This window comes from Amblyraja radiata, chromosome 5 (assembly GCF_010909765.2).
Source record: "Amblyraja radiata isolate CabotCenter1 chromosome 5, sAmbRad1.1.pri, whole genome shotgun sequence".
Lineage (NCBI taxonomy): Eukaryota > Metazoa > Chordata > Chondrichthyes > Rajiformes > Rajidae > Amblyraja > Amblyraja radiata.
In genome coordinates, this window is record NC_045960.1 from 28,862,671 (window position 1) to 28,886,035 (window position 23,365).

At 42.2% G+C, this 23,365-nt stretch overlaps 1 protein-coding gene across 1 annotated transcript in view; it reads right to left on the reverse strand.

Moving 5' to 3' along the window:
* Window positions 1-23,365, reverse strand: part of rngtt (RNA guanylyltransferase and 5'-phosphatase) — a 289,586-nt gene that overhangs the window by 167,984 nt on the left and 98,237 nt on the right. The window contains exon 10 of the mRNA XM_033020853.1: window positions 23,113-23,184. Coding sequence (XP_032876744.1) covers window positions 23,113-23,184 — 72 coding nt within the window. The remainder of the gene's footprint in view (window positions 1-23,112; window positions 23,185-23,365) is intronic.

The window sequence follows — 23,365 nt, forward strand, 5'->3', positions numbered from 1 at the left end:
GATACTCCAGTCAGGCAGCATTTATGGAAAGATAAAATAAGTCAACCTTTCAGATAGTGCCTTTTTATTTGTAATTTAAAAAAAAAAAAGAAAATCAAATATTTGAACAGAGTAGCCAATTCAGATCTTTTAGCAGTGGCATCGTTCAATCCAATCAATCAGTGGTGCCACGGTAGAGTATGTGCCTTACAGCACCAGGAACCCGGGTTCAATGCTGACTAAAGGTGCTGTCTATACTTTTCCCATTCTCCCTGAGACCCTGAGATTTCTCCATGTGTTCCTGTTTCCTCCCACATTCCAAAGACGTACATGTTTGTAGGTTAAATGTGTAGGACGGAACTGCAGATGCTGGTTTAAACCGAAGATAGACACAAAAAGCTGGAGTAACTCAGCGGGACAGGCAGCATCTCTGGAGAGAAGAAATGGGTGATGTTTCGGGTCGAGACTTCTTCAGACTAGTTAGGAATAATGTCAATTGGCTTCTGTATATTGCCCCTAGTGTGCAGGCTGGAACTAGTGCACTGGTGTTCACTGGTCTTCATGGACTCAGTGAGCCGAAGGGCCTGTTTCCACGCTGTATCTCTAAACTAAACAATACAAATCAGTATCTCAAACGCATTTTAGCAGACTTTGATCCTCTCTTTTTGTCCCTAGTTTCCTTTCTTTCTTTGGTTCTGCTGCATGAAGATACTCAACAATAGCGATGCAACCGTGGTCATATTCAGTTCTTTGAAATAACATTTTCAAATACAACGTAGTCAGACCGCCAGAATTATCTCCAGCTGGAGTTGGCAATTCTACTGATTGGTCTCCATTTCACCTATAAATAAAGACAGGTTTAAATTGGAAATACCACCCAGCAAAGTGGCGGCTGAAGCTATTAATAAGGGTCTTAAAATACCATTACCATTAGATATCAAAATTGATATATTATCCTTCTTCTGTTTTCATTCCATAATCAAGATGCCTATTAATAAAAAAACAAGGTATGGGACTAACATGGATGTTTTGCTAGGAAACTGGAAGATTCAATAGGGTAAAGATAGACACAAAAAGCTGGACTAACTCAGCAGGATAGAGAGTATCTCTGGAGAGAAAGAATCGGTGACGTTTCGGGTCGAGAACCTTCTTCAGAATAGTTAGGGTAAGGGGAAACAAGAGATATAGACAATGAGACGGAGAGATAAAGAACAGTGAATGAAAGATATGCAAAAAAGAAACAGTGATAAAGGAAACAGGCCATTGTTAGCTGTTTGTTGGGTGAAAACAAGAAGCTGGTGTGACTTGGGTGGGGAGGGATAGAGCGAGAGGGAATGCCGGGGTTACTTGAAGTTAGAGAAATCAATATTCATACTACTGGTGCCCAAGCGAAATATGAGATTAATGGGAGGGCAGTCTTTGTCTATGTTTCTATCATTCTACCTCCCAAAGATAGGATGGCTCATGTTTATGGGTTTTCTGATTGCAGAAAATTGCAACAACAGACAAAATGTCTGGATGCAGTTAGCAATTTATAATGATTGACTACTTTGCCCATATGAATAATATATACCAATAAGCATCATAAAACCATTGGAATAAATAATCAAAGCAGTATTACCTTCTAAATGTGGGTTATTTATTTTTTGAATAGCTTGCTACCAGGAAAATCAGCATCACTGCCTCAACCCTGATATTTTAAGACGAATGGTCACAATTTGAGTGAGAACAGTACAAAACATTCATAACACAAACGGATAACACCAGAGAGGGACAGGAGAATTCAATTATGAGAAGAGTCTGGTTAAGCAGGAAATTGTGCGATTTAGAACAAAGGAGGTTGAAGAGATATTTAACTGAGATGTGCAAAACTACAAGTGGCCAAGTGAGCATGACGAGGAACAAAAACTTTCATCCAAACAATCGCAGGATCTGGAACCAAATGCCTCAAAAAAGATAGAAATCTTTGTTACATTTAAACGTATATAGATGAGAGCAGATTGAGATTTAGCCTGCAAAGGCTAAATAGATCCAGAGCGGCAGAGTGGATTGATCGCCACCGTGGAATTTATATTTCTGTCTGGCACGGACAGAGTAAGCCAAGTGGTCATTTTCTGTGCTTCATTTTCTGATTCATTGATTTCTGCTAGACTGAAATCTGTAACAGAATCACTCTGTAAACTCTTGCATTCACACAATGTAGCTCAAGATCCGTTACATGTCACAAATCAGAATTGGACGATAATCCCAAGGGACCCTGTCACATTTGGAGCTCTCCCCTAACAAAGCTTGATGCCAGCTGATTGTGAAACAAGGGCCAAATCCCAAATAAAATACAAGAGTCCGTCATGGAGTGCAATGCAACAACATAACGTATATTTTGGGTAAAATAGTCAGTTTTATACAGCATGAAAACCGGCCGTTCGGCTCAACTCGTTCATGCCGACTAAGATGCCCCATCTAACTTTCTCCCATTAGCCCGTGTTTGGCCCATATATCCCTCTAAACCTCTCCTATCCATGCGAGCTTCACACTTATCTGAATTAAACTCCACGAGCCATTCCTGTGTGCGCACACACACATTATACCACACACAACATTGAAATAGATGGGAGACAAAATAAAATAAGCAAAAAAGCTGGAGTAACTCAGCGGGTCAAGTAGCATCTCTGGAGAACATGGATAGGTGACGTTTCGGGTCAGGACCTTGTTTCCGAGGCATTGTTTGTCATATTTATGTCAATCAGCAAAATAATGCCATGACATTATTTACATTCACTTGTAGAGGCATCTGTGGCCTTTATTTAAATATGCTGTAATAATTCTAGGATTCTATTTCTTATCAGAAGGAAAGAATGAATGAATGAATAAGTTTATTGGCCAAGTATTCACATACAAGTAATTTGCCTTGGTGCTCCGCCCGGCAAGTGACAACATGACATACAGTGTTAGTTAGGAATGACACATAAAACATTAAACATTAATAATAAAACATTATCGATTAAATATGTGAATTAAATAAAATGCCAAAGCAAAAGGAGGCGACAGATTTTTGGTTATTGAGTAGAGCTACTACTCGTGGATAAAAGCTACAAGATACAAGATAGATTTAATTGTCACATGTGCCAGATGGCACAGTGAAATGAAATTCCCATACAGCCAAACAATAAAAATAAAGAACACAACACACTATAGAATTTAACATAAAACATCTCCACACAGCAGCATCAAAGTTTCCCACTGTGTGGGAAGGCACCAAAGTCAGTCTCTTCCTCCACTGTTCCTCGTGGTCAGGGCCTCACCAAGCCCTCCGCAGTTGCAGCTACGGGCGGCCCGATGTCCAGGACCGCTCGCCGGGGTGATACAAGTCTGACGTCGGGGCTGCGGGACGTCCTCAGCGGCGTGGACACCAGAGTCGGCCCCCTCCTACCGGAGTCGGCGGCTTCCAAAGTCCGCAGGCCGCGCCGGGTGGAGACTGCTGCTGTAGACCCTCTGCAAGGCGCCCCAGACTCCACGATGTTGTTCAGCGCCGCCCGCGTTGGAAGCTCTCCGCACCAGAGCTCCACGATGTTGGAGCAGCGGCCCAACGCTCCGGAGCTCCAAACGGCGACCCAGGTAGGCATCGCCCGCTCCGCGGTGACTCCAGCGCTGCGCCGCCGCTGTAGCAGCCCTGGTCCGGTATTTGGTCCCCGGCAGGAAAGGCCGCACCGATCCAGCTGGTAGGCCGCGAGGTGGGGGGCGAGGACTCGACTCGGAGAAATAGTCGCGTCCCTGCCAGGAAGAGACTGGGAGACGGTTTCCCCCTTACCCTGCCCCCCTCCCCCACATAGAAAAGCAAAAGTTTCCCCCACAAAAAGATTGTGGCCAGCTGTTTTTATGTCTGGCTGTGGCAGCTTTGACATTCCGGAGTCGCCTTCCAGATGGAAGTGATTCAAAGAGTTTGTGGCCAGGGTGAGAGGGGTCAGAGATGATCTTACCCACTCGCTTCCTGACCCTTGCAGTGTACAGTTCGTCGATGGAGGGAAGGTTGCAGCCAATAGCCTTTTCAGCTGATCGGACGATTCGCAGCAGCCTCCGGATGTCGTGCTTGGTGGCTGAGCCAAACCAGACCATGATGGAGAAGGTGAGGACAGACTCTATGCTGGCCGTATAGATATGGACCATCAATGCCTGTGGCAGATGTTGTTTCCTCAGCTGCCGCAGGAAGTACATCCTCTGTTGCGCCTTTTTGACTGTGGAGTCGATGGTGGCCCCCCATTTCGGGTCCTTGGAGATGATGGTTCCCAGGAATTTTAAAGACTCCACAGATGTGACTGTGGTGTTGTTGATGGTGAGTGGGGTGAGGGGAAGGGGAGCTCTCATAAAGTCTAGTCAATTCCACTGTCTTAAGAGCATTGAGCTCTAGGTTGGCACCAAGACGATGGCACCAGGACGCCAGCTGTGTCGCTTCCTATCTGTAGGCAGATTCCTCCCCACCCTGGATCAGTCCAATCAGGGTTGTGTCGTTCGCAAACTTGACAAGCTTGACAGAGGAGTCAGTGGAGGTGCAGTCATTGGTGTAGAGATAATGCAAACTGCAGAGAAATGTTAACCAAAGACGGCAGCAAAACATCATGAGTTGCCAGTGACCCAGGAAGAGCAGCAAGAACATCCTCTGTGGCATGGACAACTCTCTTGAATGGAGATTACTATCGGGTTCCTCTTCTCGTCACGAGGCAGGCTCACCAGTCTAATCACAGGGAAATCTTTTCACATGCAGTAAAAAGAACAATTTCTAACATTTTATCGACTGCAAAGTAATGAATGGAACATGCATAGGGTTACAGTGAGGCTGAAATATTAAACTTTTAATTACCATAAACGGATCTGGAATATTTACATAATTCACATAATTTAGGTTGTATAAATATAACATTGGAATAGAAAATCCTATTACTGTGTTCCATTGCTGAAAATTACACTGATGCAATGTTTTTTTTTAATATTGTGTTTAAATCATAATGCTTACAATGTTGGGTTACATAATAATGCTATGTTGTGGAATTTATGCAACTAAACTCAGAAAAATATCAAATATTTTCTTGATAGATATAAAGTGCTGGACTCTCAACGGATCAGGAAGCATCACTGGAGAAAAAGGTTGGATGACGTTTCAGCTCGGGACCCTTCTTCAGACCTGAAGACTGGTCTCGACCCGAAATGTCACCCATCCATTTTCTCCAGAGATGCTGCTTGACTTGCTCAGGTTCTCCAGCACTTTGTGTCGATATTTGGTATAAACAAGCATCTGCAGTTTTGTGTTTCTAAATATTTTCTTGATGGTATTTTTCAACCAGTATGAGGAAATGTTTTAAATATTTCACACACAATTACACGTGTTAAAAATATGCATACACTCCTTTCAGTTTTGTATTCACAAGGAACTGCAGCAGCTGGTTTACAAAAGACACAAAGTGCTGGAGTCACTCAGCAGGTCAGACAGTATGTTTTCCAGAGATGCTGCCTAACTCGCTGAGTTAGTCCTGCACTTTGATATCATCATTTCAGTTTTGTAACTTTCTACAATATGAAGTATACAATACACAATTCTACAGTACACATCGCCAAGTAATCCTTGCTTTCCCCCTCTCTGTATCCCGTCCCCCTTCCCAGTTCTCCGTCTTACTGTCTCCGACTACATTTTATGTTTGATTTGTTGTTACCTTCTTCCAACAAACAATGATCTATTCTACATTTTCCTTGTTCTACATTCCCTTTGTCCTGTTTCACACGGTACACTTCCTCTTCTATGTACAGAGCTGCCAAGTTTTGTCAGAGCATTTCAGTATTCGTACCTGATAATCAGTATTTTGCTGAGGAAATCAGTATTTTTACGCGGTGCCATTTTGCTGATTTTTTTTTAATGTGCAGTCATACCCATGTAAGAGTACAAGAATGCATAAATTGTTTATTGTGTATTGTAATACAGTTTATTGTGTATTATATGTCATAGCTGCTTTCTTGCATTTGCCCAGAGGTTTATCGTTGAAAGTCATTTGCTACTGAAAATCACACCCCTCCGATCAATTATTTTAGGATAAGCCTTTCCAGAGAACATGCTACTTTTTGCTTCGCCCATTTTCAAAATATTCATTCATGGGTGGAAATTGCTTTTAAAACACTCCCTCCCTCCCTCTCTCTCTCCCTCTCTCCTCCTTCCTTTTTTTCTCCCTCCCTCTTATTCCCTCCCTCTCCCCTTCTCCCTCCCTGCTTCTCCCTGTCCCTCCCCTCTCCATCCTCTCCACCCCTCCCTCTACCCCTCTACCAGTAGGCTTATCCAGGATTCCCCCACTGCCTGAAAAATAATCAAAGGCTCATCCACTGAAAAAGAGAATTCCCAAGACTTATTGTTATACGAGAATTTTCCCGAACAGTCTGCGACCAATAGTGGGACAGTGGGACTTTTATTTATATTTAAATCTGAACTGATGTGACATCTGGTCGTAGTTGGAAACAGTAGCTATGGAAAACACACCCCCATAAACACTATGGATAATAATAAACGACATCAGCGTCGCCGCGTTTATGAACGTTTCATACAATAAAGCTGATATAAGGTACGCAGGGTGGGTATTGATTAATTCTAGACAACAGATTTTAAAAAATCAAACCCCATTAATTCACCCAAGGTGTATTATGATGTGTTCTACAGTATGAAGTGTACAGCAAAATGTGCACTTCCAGAGTGGTCTATCGTGTTGTGTCTTCAGCAGACCACGGATTTATTTTAAGAGCAAAACATAAAGTGCAGGAGAACTCAGCAGGTCAGGCTGGATCTATGGAGGGTCCGAAGAAGGGTCTCGACCCAAAATGTTATCTATTGCTTCTCTGCCTGACCCGCTGAGTTTCTCCAGCATTTTTGTCCACCTTCGATTGTTCCAGCATCTGCAGTTTCTTCTTAAAAATAACGTGGGTGAATGACTGTACCTGCACACCAGGAAGAAGCCCGTGCTCGCGGTCCAGAGCCCTTAATGGCGGTGAGTTTTAAGAAATTCTCCTGTGAATTTTATTCAAAGGACCCCGGCGTCATTAACACTTGAAGGTCAAAACACAATTATATTTACTGAGGAATGCAGATCGATGTATTGGTGACACATTGTATAACTACGTTTTAACTACTGGCTGTTAACAAGTGCTAACAGTGGTAGTTAACAAATCGTTTTCGTCTCAGTTGAATCAAGTGATAAAAGACTCCAATCTTTCTGCAGTATTCATTAAACCCGAGCTTTTTAAAATGTAAAATTCCAAGGCAACATGGCCGGTGCAGCGGTGACTCGTTGTAACGATTATCTATGGTTTTTTTTTTTTTAATCCGTATTTAACAACGCAAATTCGTATTTACGTATTCTTATCGCATTTCCGTACGAAATACGGAAAATCCGTACTACTTGGCAGCAATGTATGTACCTCCCACTCCCCTAACATCAGTCTGAAGGATCTCGACCCAAAATGTTCCCCATTCCTTCTCTCCAGAAATACTGCCTTTCCTGCTGAGTTACTCCAGCATTTTGTCTATCTACGATTCCAACCAGTTCCTTCCTACACATTTCTACAGTATGATGTGGCTAGCTCCCAGGCCCCGAAAAAGAAAATGAATAGCCTATCAGTGTTTGTAATGTAAAATATCTAAGTTGTTTATTTGGTCCTCCGACACTTCATATTCAGTTGAATCAAACCATCCCATTGAGAAGTCATGAAACCACTTCTAGTGGCGGTTTTTATAACTTCTCAAAGTTCAACCTTCGATAGCCACTGATTTGTTGGGGATGATTAGAAAAGTAGTCTCACGCACTCCACCACACATTTGAAACAGCAAAGATGAATCATCCAGAAGTAGTCTCTTGATTAATAGCTTCTTTATTGTAATACAAAACAATAATTCTCATAATGAAAACTCATAATTTTCCGTTCTTAATTGTCGTTCCATTCATGTCATATAAATCATAACTACTTCTTGTAAAAGTACATCATCTGACAACATATATATGTCTAAATCATGCTCGTGGTCATGGTAGAAAGTTTTCTACCCATGGCCCGACATCAAACTAAAACGAATCATCTGAGAGTCTGCGCCAGAATCCCCTCGCCAAAAACACGCCCCAGACTACGTATAAAATCCCACCCACATTAACACAGGCAGATTATAACAAAAGGTAACTAGACATGACTATAATAAACTTACATAGAAACATAGAAAATAGGTGCAGGAGGCGGCCATTCGGCCCTTCGAGCCAGCACCGCCATTCATTATGATCATGGCTGATCGTCCCCAACCAATAACCCGTGCCTGCCTTCTCCCCATATCCCTTGATTTCACTAGCCCCTAGAGCTCTATCTAACACTCTCTTAAATCCATCCAGTGACTTGGCCTCCACTGCCCTCTGTGGCAGGGAATTCCACAAATTCACTACTCTCTGGGTGAAAAAGTTTTTTCTCACCTCGGACTTAAATGGCTTCCCCTTTATTCTAAGACTGTGGCCCCTGGTTCTGGACTCGCCCAACATTGGGAACATTTTTCCTGCATCTAGCTTGTCCAGTCCTTTTATAATTTTATATGTTTCTATAAGATCCCCCTCATCCTTCTAAACTCCAGTGAATACAAGCCAAGTCTCTTCAATCTTTACTTAAGCTTAATGGCTCCAACACCACTTAACAATAACATTCTAGTGATCAAGTTGGAGGAGATGGGGCAACATTCTGCAAACTGTAACAGTTTCTTCGAAATGGAAAAGGACTTCAAGTCAGTCTAAAATATATGTAAGCCATATAGCTCTACATTTCCACTACTAATATCTTTTGGAATAACTTTATCACTTGTTAAAGCTGCAACAATTTTTTTCTAATTCAACACAAAGTCACTAGTCAAGAGTCAAGAGAGTTTTATTGTCATGTGTCCCAGGACAAAGAAATTCTTACTTGCTGCAGCACAACAGAATATGTAAACATAATACAGAACGGGAGAAAAGTTCAGTGTGTCTATAGACCATATATACACAATGAATAACAGATAAAGTGCAATAGTAATGATAGACATATTGTTCAGAGCTTATTTGCTGTCGTGTTTAATAGCCTGATGGCTGTGGGGAAGAAGCTGTTCCTAAACCTGGATGTTACAGATTTCAGGCACCTGTACCTTATTCCCGATGGAAATGAAGAGATGAGTGTGTGACCAGGATGGTGTGGGTCTTTGATGATGTTGGCAGCCTTTTTGAGGCAGCGACTGCGATAGATCCCTTCGATGGTGGAGAGGTCAGAGCCGGTGATGGACTGGGCAGTGCTTACAACTTTCTGCATTATTTTCCACTCCTGGACGTTGAAATTGCCAAACCAAGCCACGATGCAGCCAGTCAGTATGCTCTCTACTGTGCACCTGTAGAAGTTCGAGAGAGTCCTCCTTGACATACCAACTCTCCGTAATCTTCTCAGGAAGTAGAGGCGCTGATGTGCCTTCTTTATAATTGCTTTTTTTGTATGGCTGCAGAAACCAAATTTCGTTTGAACCTCATGTGAGGTTCAAATGACAAATAAAAGATATTGTATTGTATTGTATTGTATCAGTATGCTGGGACCAGGAAAGATCTTTGGAAATATCCCTATCCTACCCCTTCCAAAGTCCACTATCAGTTCCTTGGTTTTGCTGGTGTTGAGAGCCAGGTTATTGTGCTGGCATCATTTGGTCAATCGGTCGATCTCACTTCTATAATCTGACTCATCACCATCTGTGATTTGTCCCACAACAGTGGTGTCATCGGTGAACTTGATGATGGAGTTTGCACTATGTCCGGCTACACAGTCATGAGTATAGAGTGAATAAAGACTGGGATCTCGAAGAATTTTACAGTTACTGAAGAATTTCTAAATCCAAATGAGCCATTTTATTCAGAACAAGGCAGCTCAAACATCAATAAGATAGTTATTGTATTGTATTCGTATTGTATTCAAATTTATTGTCATTGTCTCAATTAGACAACGAAATGAATTTTCCTTACAGGCAGTATCATAAAAATAAATAAATAATAAATAATAAAACATTAAAAATAAAATTGAATTTAAAAAAAGAAAAGCACAAACACAGAAAGTCCACGACACAACATAACACAGTGGCACCAAGGTGAGGAAGGCACCATAGTCGAGCCAGCCTCCCCTCCGATCTTCCCAGATGTTCATCCGTGGTCTGGGCCTTCCGAGCACCCGCAGTCGCCGCACCGGGCGGCCCGATGTTCAGGCCCTCACGCCGGGCTGGTGGAACGCCGACGCCGATCCCCGACGGTGAACATCCTCCTCCTCAGCGGCCCGGATAGTTACCAGATTATCTTCGAGTGTTGGTAGTTATGGGTTAAATATTTGGCAAGAAACATCCTGTTCTTCAAATGATGTAATGGATGTTTATTTATGCACTGAATGTCAGTTGTTGAGCTGTGGGCATTGTCAGCATTTAATGCCTATCTTTAGTTAAAATCCGGATGATTTTTCTGAACTGCTGAAGACTTTCCTGGATGAAGGAACAATTATGTATTTACAACTCAAATCACTCTGTATGAAGTACAGTTCAGTTTAGCTTATTGTCACGTGCACCGAGGTATAGTGAAAAGCTTTTGTTGCATGCTAATTAGTTAGCCCTCTATTCCCACATTCCTTCAATCCCTCTCCCTTCAATCACATATCCAATTGAATCTTCAAAGCCACCAGTTTCATCTCAATTACCAACGAGCAGTCATACATGCGTGAAGGCATTTCTCCTGCCATCCAGTCTAGATATTTTTTAACATTTTATTTCAAACTATTGCTTATATTTATTTTGTCCTACAACTAAAAGTACTTCCACCACATTGCCCTGCAAGCTATATTTTGTGAAAGACCAAAACCTCAATTTGCAAGGAAATAAGTATTTTCATTTGCAGTTGGAGCACGGTGGCGTAGTGGTAGAGCTGCTGTCTTACAGCGCCAAAGACCCGGGTTCGATCCGGTCTACGGTTGCTGTCTGTGCGGAGTTTGTACGTTCTCCCCCTGACCTATGTGGGTTTTCTCCAAGATCTTTGGTTTCCTCCCACACTCCAAAGACGTACAGGTTCATAGGTTAATTGCCTTGGTACAACTGTAAACAACTGTCCCTAGTATGTGTGTAGGGTAGTGTTAATGTGCGGGATTTGCTGGTCGGCGCGGTTTCCGTGGGCCGAAGGCCCTGTTTCTGCGTTGTATCTCTAAACTTAACTTGCAATTTTGGTCTGTGTACATATCTGTAATTATATAAAAGGTGATCATCATTCTAACATAGGTAACATATGTAACATAGGTCAAATCTAACATAGGTCAAATGTAACATATCAATATAATAAATCTGAACATAATTAGCCTCCATTGCTCATATGCCAAGTTAAAAAATTGCCTTGTTTCTTCTGTAATTCCCTCTAAAGTAACATTCATTTTACAACATAATAGTTTGATTTGGTTCACCAACTGCAACCACAGCTGCTCATTCCCTCTCATCTTGACAGTTTCTGAAGTTAAAAAAATGAATAGCTTTATTTAAGTGCTGTTAAAAATCTAGTCAAATTCATCGTCAAGTATGTATTCAGACAAAGTGAACCGCTGTTAATACAAAGACATCACAATATAAATAAAATACTGGTATGCAAGTACAATTTCATTTCCCTTGAGAACTAAGTAAATGGAAAATTATAATTGGAATTCACACATAAACTGCCGCAAGTTATAAACTGTGCACATTTGCAACCAGTGCTTCAGATAAACACATAGCATCTCAATCTAATCCAAACAGAAACCGTTAATAAATTTGCTATGTCATCTCCAGCTTTTAGACAATAGGTGCAGGAGTAGGCCATTCGGCCCTTTGAGCCAGCACCGCCATTCAATGTGATCATGGCTGATCATCCCCAATCAGTACCCCGTTCCTGCCTTCTCCCTATATCCCCTGACTCCGCTATCTTTAAGAGCTCTCTCTTGAAAGTATCCAGAGAACCGACCTCCACCGCCCTCTGAGGCAGAGAATTCCACACTCACAACTCTCTGTGTGAAAAAGTGTTTCCTCATATCCGTTCTAAATGGCTTACCCCTTATTCGTAAACTGTGGCCCCTAGTTTTGAAATAGATTTAAGACCAAAGGAAAAAAATTACTCGGAGCGGTAAGTATTTTTTCCCCTGAAATGAGTATACATTCAGAGAAATTGCATATGCTAACGCAACCAATATGAAGTCAAAACAAACATATATTTTAAGAAAAGGTGTTCAAAAGTTCCCAAAGGGACAGAATTTGAAATGTACAAACTATGATTTTGTAAAACAAGTTTACTGTACAAAAATAATTTTCAATGTTTTTTTGTTAAATCGTTATTTTAATATAGGTTAGCTTCAGAGGGCTTTAAAAGGGCATCAATAATACCAGTGCCCAAGAAGGGTAAGGTGACATGCCCCAATGAGTACAGACAATGGCACTAACTTCCGTGGTGATGAAGTGCTTTGAGAGGTTGGTTATGGCGTTCAACACCACCATCCCGTCTCAAACGTATTACCAAGCTCAGGGAACTCTGAGCATCGCTGTGCAACTCGATCCTCAACTTCCTCATTAACAGACCATAATCAATATGAATTAGCACATTTCCTCCGTGATAACCATCAGCACAGGAGCACCACAGAGCTGTGTGCTCAGTTTTCTGTTCTATTCAAGCAACACACATGACCGTGTAACCATACAGTTCCAAAGACATCTTCAAATTCTCCGACACCATCACCGTTACTGGGCGAACTACAGGGAAATGATGAGTCGAAGTACTGGAGTCAGATTGATAATCTGATTGAATGGTGCCAAAACTGTTTGTTATGTGTTATCTATGAGTATTGTTATATGTTATCTACGAGTATTGTCATATCACCTAAAGTATTGTCATATGTTATCCATTAGTTTTGTCAAATGTTATCTTTGTATTATCATGTTATCCACAGTGCCCTCCATAATGTTTGGAACAAAGACCTATCATTTATTTATTTGCCTCTGTACTCCACAATTTGAGGTTTGTAATAGAAAAAAATCACATGTGGTTAAAGTGCACATTGTCAGATTTTAATAAAGGGCATTTTTATACATTTTGGTATCACCATGTAGAAATTTAAGCAATGTTTATACATCGTCCCCCCATTTCAGGGCACCATAATGTTTGGGACACGGCTTTATAAACGTTTGTAATTGCTCAGGTGTGTTTAATTGCCTCCTTCATGCAAGTATAAGAGAGTTCTCAGCACCTAATATTTCTTTGTCTTTTCATCACCTTTGGAAACTTTTATTGCCGTTTATCAACATGAGGGCCAAAGTTGTGCCAATGAAAGTCAAAGAGCCATTATGAGAATGAGAAACAAGAATAAAACTTAGAGACATCAGCCAAACCTTATGCTTACCAAAAGCAACTGTTTGGAACATCGTTAAGAAGAAAGAGAGCACTGGTGAGCTTACTAATCGCAACAAGACCAGCAGGCCAAGGAAGACCACAGCTGATGACAGAAGAATTCTCTCGATAATAAAGAAAAATCCCCAAACACCTAACAGATCAGAAACACTCGTCAGGAGTAAGGTGTGGATTTGTCAATGACCACTCCAGGCAGGAGAATGGGGTTAGGAGGGAGAGATAGATCAGCCATGATTGAACGGTGGAGTAGACTTGATGGGCCGAACAGCCTAATTCTGCTCCTATCACTTATGATCACTCCTCACATCATCCCACCTACAACTTGGCCTAGAATTTAATGAAGTAATCTACTTTGCAGTACCTACAAAAGTAGTGCAATCTTAACTTGGGGGTCACAGACAAAAACTATGGTACTATAGGTGTGAACTGACCAAAGCCCTGCACTGCTACAGCATTCCCTTTCCTTAAACATCTGCTAATAAAAGCCAACACATCATTTACTTTCCAAACATTCCGTTCCAGGTTTGGTGCGCTTTCCTCTTTTGTCTTGTGCCCTTGTTGTCTTATTGCCTTGTCTGTGTTATGGCATGATGTCCTTTAAAAAAAAATTACTTTACAAGAACAAGTTGTTGCTGTCTGGTACAAATGTGATTGGTGAGAAATATATTAATTTAATGATATAAAATTATATTTTATCTTGTGTATTTGGTAGATAAATTACAGTAGAGAAAATACAGCAGATGAAGTCATCACAGAATAGAGATTATTTCTGAAATGTATATACATTTAGTACATTACTTTGTTTAGGAATCTCGCTTCATTGCGCACAGATGGTAAACTGTAGTGTTTTTGCATTAAAAGCTGAACAGTAGGTGGATTTTTCCCACCTACTGTCTCATTGCTCCCTGGCAATTTATCTTCAACTGTATATGTGTAACCTTCATTTAGTGTCACACAAAACCTACTATTAAATTAATATTACTGGGAAGAGAAACTATTTTTATTCTTAACAAACCAGATCTCTCAAAGAATTCTTCATTCCTATACAACAGAGATACCTTTTACAAAAATACTGAATAAAACACAAAGAAGCATAATGCAATTTCCCCCCCCCAATCAGATCTGACTGTCTTAATAATTTCCTCAATAAATTTTGAATTTGCCTCAACTTAAAAAATTTCCGGGTTATAGAAATGAAAATGACATTAGTACTTTCTGCAGTAGACAAAAATGCTGGAGAAACTCAGCGGGTGAGGCAACATCTATGGAGCGAAGGAATAGGTGACGTTTCGGGTTGAGACAATAGAGCAGCTGACACCTAGAGCAGCGGATGCAATAGATGAGGTTGGAGGAGGTGCAGGTGAACCTCTGCCGCAACTGGATAGACTGCTTAGGTCCTTGGATTGGGTCAAGGGGGGGGGAGGTAAAGCGACAAGTGTACCATTTCCTGCGGTAGCAAGGGAAAGTACCAGGGGAGGGGTGGTTTGGGTGGGAAGGGACGATTTGACCAGGGAGTTACATCTTTGGCGTTTTTCAAAGCAACTCCTACATTAAACATTGGAAGTCCATGCTTACACATGAGAGGACACCATGTGAAAGATCAATAAAACAAAAAGGTGGTAGCAAGAAAAAAGCCAAAGAAATGAAAGGTAAAAATGGCAACCAAGTGACAAAAATAATATTTTTTAAATACTATTGTTGTCCTTGATTAAATTATTTTCTTTTGCAAAGGCCTAACCAGGAATTAAATGCTTCTATGTAATAAGGGAAAATAAACTCTCATATTGACAACAGCACAGCCATGATCAAATGCATATCAAACGCCCACTTCTTAGTGGAGCAACAAAGGATGTCATAAAGAGCAGCTTTGAGAGACTGCAGAGCCATGTAACCTGTTCAACTATCAAGGAAACAGAATTCAACCATTTTAACTTTAAACAACATTTTAGAAACTAGGACCAAGTGGGACCCGTTGGGTCCCATCCCCTCAACGCACGGTTGTGGCGGGGGGGGGGGGGCGGCCTGCGGCATCACACACACTCACGAACCACCCCCCACACACACACACTATAATATCAGGGGGCCCTGATATTATATTAATATTATAATTAATATTAATTATAGAGAGAGACAAAAGGAACGGCAGATAAAAGAAACAAGGTGTTGCAACACAGTGGGTCAGACAGCATCTCTGGAAGACATGGATAAGTAACATTTTGGATCAAGGCCCTTCTTCAGAATTATTTAATTAGTTAGATTTAAATCCCACAGATGCCTTAGAGGGATTTGAACACCTCTCTCTGGTTCCCTGCACTATCAAGTACATAGTTTATTGATCAGGAACATTGACCTGTGGAGTAAATCTGACAATTCTAATTTGGAAAATATCCAATGTTGAAATGTTGTAGTAAATTAGTGGATTGGCACAAAGTGACCATGGGGCACTTGGAATCCTCAGCGTCCAAGGTGGATGGTGCTGCAAAGTTTGTAGTACAAGAGATCAGTTCCCCGTCTGCTTGATTCCATTCACATTCTCGAACCTGGTCTATGGTTCTCTTCAAACTAATTTTCCATTGTTTGTTTTATAATCATGACACAAATCCAAACTGAAGTCTGCAGACTGTTCATCTAAATATATTAAAACTGGGAGCTTTGTCTAACAGCAGTCAGGTTCTGGGACCTTTACAAATGTAGTGTTGATGTCAAATGTATTATAATGGAGCAGATCAATGAATTAACTCCCCTTCCCATTCCAAAATTTACCTTTTTGTCCCAGGCCTGCTCCACAGTCAGTGTGAGGCCAAACGCAAATTGGGGGAACAGCACCTTTTATTTCTCTTGGGCAACTTACAACCCAGGATTTGAACAATGATTTCTTTAATTTCAAGTAAAGCTTTCATTCGCACCTTTCCCACATTCCCCGTCCTATCCACTCACGCATAGCCCCCAACTGCGCAGGCGCGATTAGAGAGGGAGAGTGGTAGAGAGGGAGGGGGTAGAGTGGGAGAGGGTGAGGGGGGTAGAAAGGGAGGGTAGAGGGAGGGAGAGGGGGGTAGAGGGAGAGGGTTAAAGAGGGAGAGGGATAGAGTGAGGGGTCGGTGGTAGAAAGGGAGAGGGGGATAGAGAGGGAGGGTAGAGGGAGGGGGATAGAGAGGGAGAAAGGCAAAGAGGGAGGGTGAGGGGGTAGTGAGGGAGGGTAGAGGGAGGGGGGTAGAGAGGGACAAAGGCAAAGAGGGAGGGGGTAGAGAGGGTGAGTGGGGTGGAAGGAGGGGGAGGGGGTGGAGAGGAAGGTGACGGGTTAGAGAGGGAGAGAGAGGTAAGGGGGTAGAGAGGGAGGGTAGAGGGAGGGGGAGGGGGTAGAGAGGGAGAGGGGAAGGTAGTCAGGGGAGGGGGGTAGTGTGGGGGAGGGAGGGTAGAGAGGAAAGGGGTAGAGAGGGAGGGGGTGTGAGTGGATGGGGGGGGGGTGAGAGGGAGTGTAGACGTTTGAACAACTCTCCCTACCCCCTCTTCTCCCTCAATCCCCCCACTCTCCCTGCTCAACTCCCCAGGATTTGTTTTCCTCTCCTCCACTCCCCCAATCCCTCCCTCACCTCTTCGAGCGGAGCCGATGGAGCTGGGCTTAGCGGGTCCGAGCCGAGCGAGGCCGAACGGGTCCAAGCGGGTTGGAGTGGTGTAGTGCCCCTCATATGGGGGGTAGAGAGGGAGAGGGTGGGGGGGGGGGGAGAGATGGAGAGGGAGGTGAGGGGGGTAGAGAGGGAGGGTAGAGGGAGGGGGAGGGGGGTAGAGAGGAAGAGGGCGAGGGATTACAGCTGGGCCAAGCGGGTTGGAGTGCTTGAGTGCTTGAGTGCCCGGAGTGTGCGAGAGGATTGCGACGTTAAAAATGTGGGAAATGTCGTTGGAGCGCTTGAGACCCCTTCCTGCGCTGCCTTACGAATGGATTGTGACGTCAGTCTGAATTTTTTAACTTCAAAATGAGAGCATGAAAAACTTTAATATTTTGAAACTGTTTTTAAAAGATTAGTAACTTGGGAAATAAAGGTTAAAATGCGGCGGGAAGATATTTATTGCGTCCACGGGAAAAATGTGAGTAGCATGTGTGAAAATGGGAAGGCTGGGGCCTGACGTTTGGAAGAAGATGGGAATTAAGGAGATTCACAGAAAGCTGACACAACCCTGGCCCACACAGACACAAGAACAAAGGGAAGAGTTTTAGTATAATATAGATTATTGCACATGAACCACGAGGTTAGTTTAGTATAGTTTAGAGATGCAGCGTGGAAACAGGCCCTTTGGTCTACTAAGTCCGTGCCGACCAACAATCACCTGTACACTAAGTTCTACACCAGTAGTTCCCAACATGGGGCGTACGCCCCACAGGGGGGCAATTTGATTTTTAAGGGGGGCATCAGGTAAACATATGTAGTTTATGTTTCAGATGTTATTTTGAGTAAATTCCATTTTCTGAGAATTATTTCTTTGTCTGCTCGTGCTAAAATATGGGGGGGGGGGGGGCATCAGGATTTTAGAGGTGATTAGGTGGGGCATGGCCAAAAAAAGTTGGGAACCACTGTTCTACACACTGGGGTCAATTTACAGAAGCCAATTAACCTACAAACTTGTATTTCTTTGGAAAGTGGGAGGTAACCGGAGCAGCTGGAGAAAACCCGCCCGGTCACAGGGAGAAAGTACAAACTCCATGCAGTCAGCATCCGTTGTCAGGATCGAACCCGAGTCTCTGGCGCTGTAAGGCAGCAACTCTACCACTTCATCACAGTGTTGCCCTCTACTTCCAATTACATTGTAATTTCTTGATGTGTCTGAATATTAGTATTATCTGTATTAATATAATTTATCTGAATTGTCTGTATAATAATTAAAAATCACTCAACAAGTTGGGCAGTGGAAGAAAGAAAGCTCACCGATCCAAAACAATAACCCTGTTTTCTCTCTTCATAGATCCTGCAGGAGTATTTTCAACACTTATTATTGAAATCTAATCATTCTAGTTAGCTTAATAATTCTTCAATACCAATGTATTTTCATTGTTGGGTTGAAGATGCAAAATTATTACGCAGGCTAAATAACATAAATCAATGCTATATTTGAAACTAACATTGGAGATTGCTGAATTTGGACCATTTTTCTGCAATGTGGTATCCCAAATTTGGCATGCATAAATGTAAATGCTCCACTAAAGCACAATTATTGCTGAAATGCATTCCGAAGTTTATTGAAACACTGAAAAAAATATTGAGCTTTAATTTCTTGCCTCCGGGTCTCTGAATTTCCCTACCGCTTTCTAATGCAAGTACGTTTGTGTTTAATTTGGTAGAACAGATGGTAAGTTGGCAGTCGGGGTCAGTGATTTTTCACACTTCAGCGTTGTTTCCTGACGACAAGTGCCATTACATGGAGCAGTTCTGTCATTCTGCTGGCCTTGAGGAAATAGTCATCCACACTATTTCTGGTATCTTTTCAAGTCAATCTGTGCTCAAAATCAGCATCTTTGTAGTCAAGTTCAATTGACCATCAAACAAGTTGCAGCATTCACTCTCATGTAACTTAAAAAATACTTCAAAGTTCATGAGTACTTATAGACACTGTTACAATAATATAGCCAACATTGCGCAGTGCAGATTGCGTTGTGTAGATAAATTCATGACTTTTGACTCAAATAAGAATGTTCCCAGTCAGCCAAGGCTGATGCCAGGATGTTAAAAATGAACAAAGCTGACATTTAAAAGCTTTTTATTTAAAAGGAAAACAATTCTAGACCGAGCCTTATCACATTTTGCTTGAGATATTCTTTGGCATTGTTTCCTTAAAAAAATTACATTGATAAAATCACATTCATTCCATTTTATTGTAGCATGAAATAAAACATTCACCGCATCTGTAAAGGGTAATGATCATTGCAGCAATATCATCTTGGACCACGGAAAGAGGTTCGGGTGTATGTAGCATCATCAGTTTTATACTAATACAATTTGAGTTCTTTTTTTGAGGCCATCATTATTAAATTGTCTCTCATAGATTAGATAATTATATCTAGTTCACATTTGTAACTCTACAATTCACAAATACTAGTTTCCCAAAAGCCAAACAAACAGTCAATCTAAATGCTGTGTGACTCTTATTTCACAACGGATGTTGCAAGAACCATCTGGGGAAAACAGTAAAGAAATAAACATTGCTCACACCTCAATATTGGAGAGGAACTGCCCTCAAGACATCTCCATTCGTGAGAAAATTGTCAGAGGGTTTCTGAGGAACAAGATCTAAAGCATTTTCATACTTGCCGAGGGATTTGCTTGATGTCAACTACCTAAATCTGATGTGTGCCACCATCCTTTTCCTAACCAGAGCCTTAACACTTCTTGTCAACCAAGGTTCCCTGAACTTACCTGCCTTGCTCTTCACCCTGATGGGGACCTGCTGCCCCTGTACATTTGCTATCTCACAATTGAAAGCCTCCCATGCAAGTCAGGAATCCGCTTACTTGCAAACAGACTCAAACAACCAACTTCTGCAAGTTCCTGCCTAATCCTTCCAAAACTAGCCTTGCCACATTTTAGAACCTTAACTTGTGGACCAGTCTTATCTTTCTCATGTTTCAAGATGGCGGATGTGCGGGAGTGGGCGCCGTCTGTGTATGGCAGCCTGCCCGCAGTCCGTCTCTACACCTTTTTTTATTTTATTCTATTCTAAGTCCTGTTAAAAAATGTTAGTGGAGGTCTTCTATGTGGGGGGTGGGGGTGGGGGTGGGGAAGGGGGAAACTTTATTTCTTAGTCACCTACCTGGTCGGAGAGGCAGCATCCCTCCAAGCTGCTTCTTCGCCCCGTCCTCGCGGCCTACCATCGAGAATGGAGCGGCGTTTCCTGTCGGGACCGGCCGGGACTACAGCTTCGGCGGCGGTGGCGCAGCGCTGGGATACCAACACGGAGCGGGCGATGCCTTACCGGGTCGCTGTGCGGTAAGCTCCGGAGCGTTGTGGCCGTCGATCCCAACATCGCGGAGCTGTGGCTGCGGGCGTCCGGCCGCGGGCGGCGCTGGATTTGGAGCGCCGCAGAGCCAGGGATTCACCAGGGTCGGAGCTCCAACCGGCGCGGCCTGAGGACTACGAGTGCCCCGGTCTCCAGGGAGGAGGCAGCCGCTCCAGACTTTTCCAAGCCGCTGAGGAATGTTTCACCCGATGCCGAAGTTCCATCTTCACGGCAAGAGGGCCCTGAAAACCATCGGACTGGCTGCAAGGCCACAAATGGGCCCCGACCTCGGGTGTTTCACAGAGGAAGAGGACTTAACTTTCTGGTGCCTTCCCCACAGTGGAAATTTTTGATTCTGCTGTGGGGGGACGTTTGTGTTGAACTCTATAATGTGTTGTGTCCATTTTATTCATTTTTTTTTAACCTTTTTCTATGGTTTGTAATGGAACTTATTATTTAATTTATGTAAAGCACTTTGGTGTCAATGCGAGTTGACTTAAAACGTGCTATATAAATAAAACCTACTTGCTTACTTACTTACTTCTCCATAACTACATGAAAAAAATAATAGAATAATGGTAATTGGTCCCTACTCTTGCATTCACTGCCCTGATGGGGATCATGACAGAAGCCTCCATGGAAACGACGACACGATGCACTCTGATGCGTCGGGCGACCAATTCTGTCAACATGTTGGACGACGACAGAAGCCAACAGCGAACTATACGTCGTCTGACACATGAGCGAGCGAATGAACTGCCCTGATAACAAAAGCAAGTTTGCCAAATACTTTCTTCACCATCCCTTCCACCTGCGTTGCCACTTTCATGGATAATGAACTTATACCCCAAGGTGTCTCTGTTCTACAACAATTGCCAGGGATTTGCCAGATCCTGGGGTAAAGTAAAATTGCCACAGTAAATGGTTGAACTTTTCTGGTTTAACTCACCAGTGCAATACCTACCATTTAATATCCTACTTTCCCAGTTCATCAAGATCCTGTTGCAATCTTAGACGACCGTCTAAGATTAACAATGCACTCTACAACCAACATTGGTGTTATACACAAATTTATTAACCATGGCAACTACATTCTTTACAGCTTAGGAATAGCGACTTCTCTCACTTCAAGTGACCCTTGCTTTCCCTCTCTCTCCATCCCACCCCCATCCTAGTTCTCCGACCAGTCTGACTGCCCTCCTGATTACATCTTACATTGTATGTCTCATTGTCACCTTCCCCTTGCTAACAATGATTTATTCTACATTTTCCTTGATGCACATCCCCTTTGATCTCTTGTTTTCACACCTTACCCTTCCATATCTCTCGTTTCCCTCTCCCCTGATTCTCAGTCTGAAGAAGGGTCTCGACCTGAAATATCACCATTCCTTCTATCCAAAGATGCTGCCTTTTCCCAGCAATTTCGTTCCTACCTTCCCACAATGTCCTAGAATACATTTGGTCAGGTCCCAGGGATTAATCCAGCTTTCTGCACTACAAGACTCCCAGTACCTCCTCTTTTGTCATGTAGATATCTTTTGAAAACACCACTTTCCTGAACTCCTTTGCTTCCATTATATTTTTTAATGGTAAATATCAAAGACATGTTTATTTAACAATGACAACAGAAATATTTTTCATGCTTGAATATTTCTGGATTAGTTAGACCGTGCAACATGTTTGAAAAACCAGCTCATTTAAAAAAAAAATCATTATCTTACAAGGCCTATTCATAAATTAAATTCCCACAGAGCCAGGATTTGATCCAAAGCCTAATGATACACATCTATAATGTTCAAGCAAACCTATGCTTTGAGAGAACCAGTGTAATTTCTAACGAGGTCAAATGAAATTATGTAATAACGCAGATCTAGAAACATAGAAACATAGAAACATAGAAATTAGGTGCAGGAGTAGGCCATTCGGCCCTTCGAGCCTGCACCGCCATTCAATATGATCATGGCTGATCATCCAACTCAGTATCCCGTACCTGCCTTCTCTCCATACCCTCTGATCCCCTTAGCCACAAGGGCCACATCTAACTCCCTCTTAAATATAGCCAATGAACTGGCCTCGACTACCCTCTGTGGCAGGGAGTTCCAGAGATTCACCACTCTCTGTGTGAAAAAAGTTCTTCTCATCTCGGTTTTAAAGGATTTCCCCCTTATCCTTAAGCTGTGACCCCTTGTCCTGGACTTCCCCAACATCGGGAGCAATCTTCCTGCATCTAGCCTGTCCAACCCCTTAAGAATTTTGTAAGTTTCTATAAAATCCACTCTCAATCTCCTAAATTCTAGAGAGTATAAACCAAGTCTATCCAGTCTTTCTTCATAAGACAGTCCTGACATCCCAGGAATCCCAGATCTAATCCAGACATCAATTACCTGGAGGTCACCAAACTTTCTTTCCCTTGAGCTAATATTTGCTACAGTCTTTTATTATGGGGGGTGTACAATCCCATTCTCAAACTGAGTTTTTTTCAGTTTGAAAGAGTTAATAATGGAATAATGTCTCAACCAACTTTTTCTAGTTTCATATGAAAGCTAAAACATCCACTGGACGACAACTGAGAAAAGAAAAATATGATATTTGACTGCCGTCGTATCATAAAATCTATTTTATGTTCAGCTCAATGCTAGGACATTAATAAGACTTATTAAAGAAATAATCAGGTAGCAAGATTGATACTTACATTGAATTTTACTATGTCGTATATCAAGTATCGAGGTACAGGGTGCCCATTTACTTTGTCAATTATCATTTCCTAACAACAAAAAGGAAAAAAATAATTTAGTGTCCTGACATCTGTAAATCTGATGCATGATTCAAACAATATACTGATGTTCAGTGATTCTAAAGTTCATTGATCAAGTGCAACTTCCATTACAACCTGCTTGCTATAATGAAATATTATTGTACCTATTAGCACAAAACATGACATTGAT